The 8,873-nt window shown below is 41.1% G+C and overlaps 1 protein-coding gene across 1 annotated transcript; it reads left to right on the top strand.

Moving 5' to 3' along the window:
- The first annotated feature begins 202 nt into the window (after window positions 1-202).
- Window positions 203-7,322, top strand: LOC120428191 (peptidyl-prolyl cis-trans isomerase-like 1). The gene is made up of 2 exons (XM_039593171.2): window positions 203-388; window positions 6,843-7,322. Exons 1-2 carry the CDS (start codon window positions 306-308, stop codon window positions 7,288-7,290), a joined length of 531 nt encoding a protein of 176 aa, XP_039449105.1. The 5' UTR covers window positions 203-305; the 3' UTR covers window positions 7,291-7,322.
- Window positions 7,323-8,873: the final 1,551 nt, after the last annotated feature.

Genomic DNA, 8,873 nt, shown 5'->3' with positions numbered 1-8,873 from the left:
GCCTGCAGTCGACATTCAACATACAAATTTCACTTTCCAGTGCGTTCCAAAACGCATAGAGGTTTCTACGTGCGCATGTATTGCGTGTATGTACACGAAAAAGATTGAGGTTAAATTTTGTCCAGCCAGCAAAATCAGATGGTGAGCTAGTGTGCGTACGCGAAACGTCATAAAGCTCTATTAAATGTCAACCCGAATCAGCTGTCAAACGCGATCAACGTCAACAACAAAACAGCAAGCCGGTCGCGCGTTTCACATTCGCAATATTTTTTAATTCAAAATTTAGTGAGAAAAACTAGTGAAAAATGCTCGCCCTTCAGCCAGGAACGACCACCACCGGCATTCCGGACAAGCTGTGGCAGCCGCACTTTGTCACGTTTGAAACGAGGTTAGTTAAAATTGAAAGTCAAAAATTAGAGTGGAAAGGGGGGTTTCGTGCTAGCATTGTTTATAAGGGAGAAAAGCTAATTTTAGGCAAAATTGTGAAAAAAGCTTTAGATATATTTCTCTACTCTAGATTTTTAATGATTTAAATTTTTTTAATGTTCACTTTTCAACGACGGCAATGAGCCGTGAAATTATAAATAATAAAAAAAACCTAATTTTCAAGCCCAATAGAAAAAAATAAACATTACAGTAACTGTTACTGGGGCCCTCCATACACAAGAAATACGTGGTTTATGGAAAGCCCCTATGCTACTGTCTTTAATTATAAAAAAAATCATTGAATTTAACAAAATATTTATCTCATTGTTGTAAACATTTTATTCAAAAATTCCAAAATCTTCAAAAATGAACTTAAATATTTTTTGTCCAGATTTTCGATACTTCTCAATAAAATACTATTTAAAAAATATATATATCTCAAACCAGTTTTTGCACCATTACGCACTATTGCTCAAAAGATGTCTGTTTTTGGCCCTAAAACATACACAGTCCAGACGCGATTATCCGAAATCCTTGACAAAATTACACTTGAAATAATCGAATCACAAAAAAAAATATTATTTTTTCGTTGTCTTATTTTTTTTAATTGTTGGGCTTAAGTATGACCCCTAAACTACTCTAAAGTGATTTAGATTTTTAAAATCTACGATGGCAGCCAAAATGACGGCGATGCAAAATAAAAAGAAATGCGTTTTTTTTAATTTAATAAGCAATCAATTATTCAAATTTGAATAAAACGGGATCCCAGAATTCGATTGAGCATGAGCATGAGCATGAGCATGGTTGACTGCCAATGAGCTGCTACTCCGTTATTGACGGATCAGCTGAAGTTACACAATGAACCAACAGATGATTAGTGGGAGCTAATCATCCTCACTGTATAACCCCTGAAGATCTCTGCTTCAAGTCAATACCGGCGCCCCCCCAAGGAGATGCAGTTCAACAAAGGTAGGAATGTTAGTCCGATAGTTGAAGTTGCAGACTCATCAGACACAGAGTTTGTCGCTCTATACCTGTTGACACCGCATGAGACCGTTGAATCCACAGCATCTCCTTCAAGCATCACGGGAAGTGGGGGAATTGTGTTAGTAGGGGAAGGAAAGGGAAGGTCAGGATTCATCTTGGTAGATGATATGACCAGAAAGTGAAACATAATCGTTGCCTTCCGAGCTACGACGCTATAAGAAGGACTTTTCACATCTTACCGCCGGCGTGCCATCCGAGCAACGATGCTATGGGAAGGACTTTCAAAATTAAATGTTATTGTATTTATCGATTTATTCGGCGCCGTGCAATTTTAAATAGATCAGGGAAACATAATCGTTGCCTTCTGAGCTACGACGCTATGAGAAGGACTTATCAATTCCTCAATCGCGATTTTTCACATCTACCGCCGTCGTGCCATCCGAGCAACGATGCTATGGGAAGGACTTTCAAAATTAAATGTTATTGTATTTATCGATTTATTCGGCGACGTGCAATTTTAAATAGATCAGGGAAACATAATCGTTGCCTTCCGAGCTACGACGCTATGAGAAGGACTTATCAATTCCTCAATCGCGATTTTTCACTTCTACCGCCGTCGTGCCATCCGAGCAACGATGCTATGGGAAGGGCTTCCAAAACTAAATGAAAGTGAATATACACACGACGACGTGAATCCCTTTTTCAATGAAATCCAGAAATCTCCACCACTTTCTCGCGGATTCTCGCGCGCGACGTCACACACCGATCCCCCCGACGAACACCACACGACTGATGGCCCAACTTCCAAGGCCTCGACGCGAACTTCTTTTCAATGGTTCCAGAATCTTCCACCACTTTCTCGCGGATTCTCGCGCGCGACGTCACACACCGATCCCCCCCGACGAACACCACACGACTAATGGCCCAACTTCCAAGGCCTTGACGCGAACTTCTTTTCAATGATTCCAGAATCTTCCACCACTTTCTCGCGGATTCTCGCGCGCGACGTCACACACCGATCCCCCCGACGAACACCACACGACTAAAGGCCCAACTTCCAAGGCCTTGACGCGAACTTCTTTTCAATGATTCCAGAATCTTCCACCACTTTCTCGCGGATTCTCGCGCGCGACGTCATACACCGATCCCCCGGACGAACACCACACGACTGATGGCCCAACTTCCAAGGCCTCGACGCGAACTTCTTTTCAATGGTTCCAGAATCTTCCACCACTTTCTCGCGGATTCTCGCGCGCGACGTCATACACCGATCCCCCGGACGAACACCACACGACTAATGGCCCAACTTCCAAGGCCTTGACGCGAACTTCTTTTCAATGATTCCAGAATCTTCCACCACTTTCTCGCGGATTCTCGCGCGCGACGTCATACACCGATCCCCCGGACGAACACCACACGACTGATGGCCCAACTTCCAAGGCCTCGACGCGAACTTCTTTTCAATGGTTCCAGAATCTTCCACCACTTTCTCGCGGATTCTCGCGCGCGACGTCATACACCGATCCCCCGGACGAACACCACACGACTAATGGCCCAACTTCCAAGGCCTTGACGCGAACTTCTTTTCAATGATTCCAGAATCTTCCACCACTTTCTCGCGGATTCTCGCGCGCGACGTCACACACCGATCCCCCCGACGAACACCACACGACTAATGGCCCAACTTCCAAGGCCTTGACGCGAACTTCTTTTCAATGATTCCAGAATCTTCCACCACTTTCTCGCGGATTCTCGCGCGCGACGTCATACACCGATCCCCCGGACGAACACCACACGACTGATGGCCCAACTTCCAAGGCCTCGACGCGAACTTCTTTTCAATGATTCCAGAATCTTCCACCACTTTCTCGCGGATTCTCGCGCGCGACGTCACACACCGATCCCCCCGACGAACACCACACGACTGATGGCCCAACTTCCAAGGCCTCGACGCGAACTTCTTTTCAATGGTTCCAGAATCTTCCACCACTTTCTCGCGGATTCTCGCGCGCGACGTCACACACCGATCCCCCCGACGAACACCACACGACTAAAGGCCCAACTTCCAAGGCCTTGACGCGAACTTCTTTTCAATGATTCCAGAATCTTCCACCACTTTCTCGCGGATTCTCGCGCGCGACGTCATACACCGATCCCCCGGACGAACACCACACGACTGATGGCCCAACTTCCAAGGCCTCGACGCGAACTTCTTTTCAATGGTTCCAGAATCTTCCACCACTTTCTCGCGGATTCTCGCGCGCGACGTCATACACCGATCCCCCGGACGAACACCACACGACTAATGGCCCAACTTCCAAGGCCTTGACGCGAACTTCTTTTCAATGATTCCAGAATCTTCCACCACTTTCTCGCGGATTCTCGCGCGCGACGTCATACACCGATCCCCCGGACGAACACCACACGACTGATGGCCCAACTTCCAAGGCCTCGACGCGAACTTCTTTTCAATGATTCCAGAATCTTCCACCACTTTCTCGCGGATTCTCGCGCGCGACGTCACATACCGATCCCCCCGACGAACACCACACGACTCAAAACGGGATCCCAGAATTCGATTTAGATGTTAAAAGTGAAAAATGAAAAAATACGAAAAAATATATTTTTTTCTTCATAAGGCCGTTGCAAATATTTTTCAAAGTATATGTAAATTTAGAACTTTTGATATTTTTAGCTGGTTAAGAAATTTTGAAAAACTGTCCACGTGGTTTATGGATGGCCTCGTATCAGAAAAAAAGTACAAACCATTAACAGGGTCCTAAAGCCCTATGTATATTATTATGTACAACCCATTTCTGGTCGCTTTTGTTCATTGAAATGGAAAAAAATTGACAAGACAACATTTTTTCGATGGATAAACTATGGTCCCCTTGGAACGAGCTGTCAAGTAGGTCCTTTACTGTCAAGAAGGGCCGTGAAGTAATTTAAAAAAAAAATGATTTAAAAATCAATTTTCAATCCTTTGCGGTTGTACAAAAGGGTTATTGTACTCATAAAAAAAGCTTTATCGTTGTGAACAATAATATTTCAAATTTCAGCTTAATTTTAGGACCCAAATTAACATTTCAATGAACAATGTGTTTTATTTTTTTATATGTTATCATTTTTTTAACAGCTGTTTGAAATGATTAGTTTTCAAACAATGTATGTTTTGACGATGAACAAATTGTTGCGATTTTTTAATAGAGTTATCTACGTGCGCATGTATTGCGTGTACGTACACGAAAAAGATTGAGGTTAAATTTTGTACCCGCCAGCAAAACAAACGACAAGCTAGTGTGCGTGAGCTCGGGCTTAGATAACTCTATTGCTGTATTGAACATCGAAATAACAAAAAAAAAATTATCAATGAAGAAAAAAAATAAGTTTCCTGAAAAAAATCTTCCCTTTAATTTTCAAGTCAATGGCTTGGCTTGGCTTTGGCTTTCTAACCCAACGAAAAATTAAAAAAAATATAATTTTACTCAAAAATGACTAACTCCTTCTCGTAGTGCCCGGATGCAAACATTGAACTAGCTCGAGCTGTCATAGTCCCTGTGAAATATGTTGGCTGAAATATCGGGCGGTCAGTCAAAACAAACCCGGCTAGAAGTCGCATGACAAAAAAAAACTTTTGCTAGAAAGAGATAGCAGAGCTGGTGCAAACAAACCCGCAGCGGCCCTGTAAACATACTTTGAATGTGTTGGTAAATTTCTGAACCAAAAAAAAAACGTATTTTTTATTTTTTTACTTTTAACATCAAATTTGAGTTCTTCTCAATTAGTTGATTGCCTATCAAATCACAAATCTGGAGCAACAAGAGAAAAGGTCGGATAATCATTTTACCAGTTTGCAAATTATGAGACAACAGGTAACTTTTTCACAAAACTTGAAATGGTTATCAATAGCTGGCCTTCCCAGCTGACTTTTAATGCTGCGGGTTTTGTTAAATAGTTACATGTTGTCTCGGAATTTGCAAAATAGTTCTACTTTTCAAAATGCTCATGCGTCCTTTTCAAATGTTGCTCCAGAAATTTAATTAAATGCATGTTGTCAATGTTTCATCACTGCCATCTTTTATTTAAACATTCTAAATAGGGTCATACAAAAGCAGAACAATCAATAATAAGACAATGAAAACAATGAAAATTTCCTGATTCGATTATCCTAAGTAAACTTTTCCCGAGGCTTTCGGATAATCTAGTCTGGACTGAAGCGAGAAACGTGGAGTTTTTAAATATAAAAATAAAAAAAATAGTTTTCCCATACAACTTCTCATAGAAATAGCTTCATTCAAATGCAAAAATACAAAGAAAAACGATACTTAATCCACCTTTAGGTGGTTGGTGCCTTCCTCACATTCATAAAGTCAATACAATCAGTAAAAATAGCAACATTCCCTTAACATGTTTAACAAATCAATTTTATTAATGATTTCTTTTGATAGGGTTCGGAGACCTTCAATTTTTCTGGCTCATCGGCAAGGTCTGATAAAAAAAACCTATCCAACGAAAGTTCACATGGAAGATTCAGACAATATTGTCAGATATCCGAGATATCTCAGATCCGGCCTCCAGAAAGTATATAAATAACACTTAAGTGCCAATAACTTTTGATAGGGTTGTCAGATCCTTGATGTTTTAGGCTCATTTGAAAGGTCTTTCAATTATCTTACTAACGATGGGTCGCATGATGGACCCGGAAATATTTTTTTCTGAAATATCTGAGATCCGGCCTCCAAAAAGTGTATAAATAACACTTAAGTACTAATAACTTTTGATAGGGTTGTCAGATCCTTAATGTTTTAGGCTCATTTGAAAGGTCTTTCAATTATCTAACTAACGATGGGTCGCATGATGGACCCGGACATAATTTTTACTGAAATATCTGAGATCCGGCCTCCAAAAAGTGTATAAATAATACTTAAGTGCTAATAACTTTTGATAGGGTTGTCAGATCTTCAATGTTTTGGAATGTTTTCGTTCATTGGAAAGGTCTTTTTAATACCTTTCTGAAAATGTATAGCATGATAGGGTTTCTTGCAAAAACCACCCTTTTTACAATCTTCCGGACATACGCCAAAATCGTTTTTTTAGCATAACTTTTGAAGTACTTAACTAAAGTTGCTGATTTTAAACAGAGACCTATGGGACCCCAAGACGGATCGAATGAGACTAATACGGTCAAAATCCGTTCATCCAGTCCGGAGATAATCGAGTGACCATTTTTTTGTCCACCCACCTACACACATCCACACAGACATTTGCTCAGAACATGATTCTGAGTCGATAGGTATACGTGAAGGTGGGTTTACAAGGTCGAATTAAGAAGTTCATTTTTCGAGTGATTTTATAGCCTTTCCTCAGTAAGGTGAGGAAGGCAAAACGATCGGCCTAACAAATTCTCCTCAAATCATTCCAATTCCCAGCATGGGCGAAATCTCGATCGAGCTGTACTGGAAGCACGCCCCCAACACGTGTCGCAACTTTGCCGAGCTGACGCGCCGTGGCTACTACAACGGAACGATCTTCCACCGGATCATCCGCGACTTTATGATCCAGGGCGGCGATCCGACGGGCACGGGCCGCGGCGGAAGCTCGATCTACGGGGCCACCTTTGCGGACGAGCTGAACGGGGACCTGAAGCACACCGGGGCGGGGATTTTGTCGATGGCCAACTCAGGACCGGACACGAACGGGTCGCAGTTCTTTATCACGCTTGCGCCGACGCAGTGGCTGGATGGGAAGCATACGATTTTCGGACGGATTCACACGGGGATGCAGGTCGTGAAGCGGATAGGACTGGCCGAGACGGACAAGAACGATCGACCGGTGGAGCAGGTCAAGATTTTGAAGGGTAAGGTGGAGAAGTATTGAGGGTGGGGTGAATAAAGGAGGTTTAAAATTAATTTGAACCTTGATAATTGCTTAGAAAGTATGAGAAAGGTCCAAGTCTTGGTTGAAGACCCGCTTCAAAAGATCCCCATCAGTTTAGCATGATTCAGCATTCTTGGGGACACTTTTCCTTCAAAAAAGTACCTCAGCTCGTCCAAGGTTCAAAGTCCCTCGTTTGCAGCATCTTTCGCAACGGATTCCACAGTTTTTTTCTGATTCATCTCCAAAGTACCCACACGTATTGAGATCAAGAGAAACACTCCTCCAAAAGCACCTCAACCGCTTAACAGAAGACAGTTTGACCAACATCGATCATCAAGTTCAAAGTCCCGCATGTTTCGCCTTGGTCCGGACTTATATACTTATTCAGTTACTTATTTATTCCGCCCGAAGCACGACCCCAAAGAGGAAGTGGTGAAAATACCTCGCGATGACAACAAATTCGCAACACGCGGGGAGTCCCCGTGCGACGCGTCGTTTCGTCGTACTCCAAATGAATCTGTGATATAAAAAAAAAATATGTGTGTAAACAACTGCTCGAGCCAGACTCGGCTGTAGACCGTAGACAGATATGCATACCGATTTCGGTGCTTTGATTTACGACATACACGGCAGGCGGAGATTGATAAGCGTGTTGTGGGCGCGTATTGGGATGGCAATGTGTCGGTTGATTGTTGTTATTTTTAATTTCGTTTCTAGTTTTCTGAAAGTCCTCTTTTTTGATTTTTGAACAATTTAGGAATACATTTTTATCTGACATCATCGTCGCTGTCGTGCTAACTTGTCACAGATCCCCAAAATTCGATGTCAATCCTGAGATATTCAATAGAAACCTAAAGAAAATCGTGCATTGTTGTTACTCTTAATATCTAGACTTTTTTTTATTAGGACCTGAAAATTGCTGTAAGTGCGACAACTGGCCAAAGGAATTTTAGGTCAAAATGCGTTTGACACACGTACATGCCGGACTACCGTAAATATTTGTAATGTAATTATTACTCCGGTAACCAAATTCAACCAAACTGCGGGACAATGCACATAATGGTCAACCAAACAAAACGTGTTTGTTATTGTTTACATTGCGTCCTTTTTTTTTTGTTTATTCAAGTTCAAGCAATAGAACACGTTTTCTCGGAACGTCAAAAAGCTACGTGCAACAAGATAGCACTACAAAACTTGAAAAAAGTGGCTTAACACTCCAACTACAAATTGAATTTAAATTTAATAAGTTAATTTTAGTTAAATTAAGTAACATTTGGTTATATTAAAAAAAACGTAGGATTTAGTTAAGTTGATTAAATTAAGTTAAATTATGATAAATTGATTAAATTTTGATTAATTATGTTCAATTGATTCATTACAATATAGTTGAACTTCGTCAAATTTAGATAAATTTAATTAAATTTAGTAAAATTAAGCAAAATTTAGTTAAATTCAGATAAATTTAGTTGAAATTTGTTCCTTTTTGCTTAATTTAGTAGAATTTGGCCCAGTTTGGTTACATTAAGTTGTGTTAAGTTAAATTTAGTAGAATCAAGTTAAACATAGTAAAATTATGTAAAATT

The sequence above is a fragment of the Culex pipiens genome, chromosome 2 (genome assembly GCF_016801865.2).
Source record: "Culex pipiens pallens isolate TS chromosome 2, TS_CPP_V2, whole genome shotgun sequence".
Taxonomy (NCBI): domain Eukaryota; kingdom Metazoa; phylum Arthropoda; class Insecta; order Diptera; family Culicidae; genus Culex; species Culex pipiens.
The sequence above is the reverse complement of the archived record's forward strand: the minus strand, read 5'-3'. Positions and strand labels throughout refer to the sequence as shown.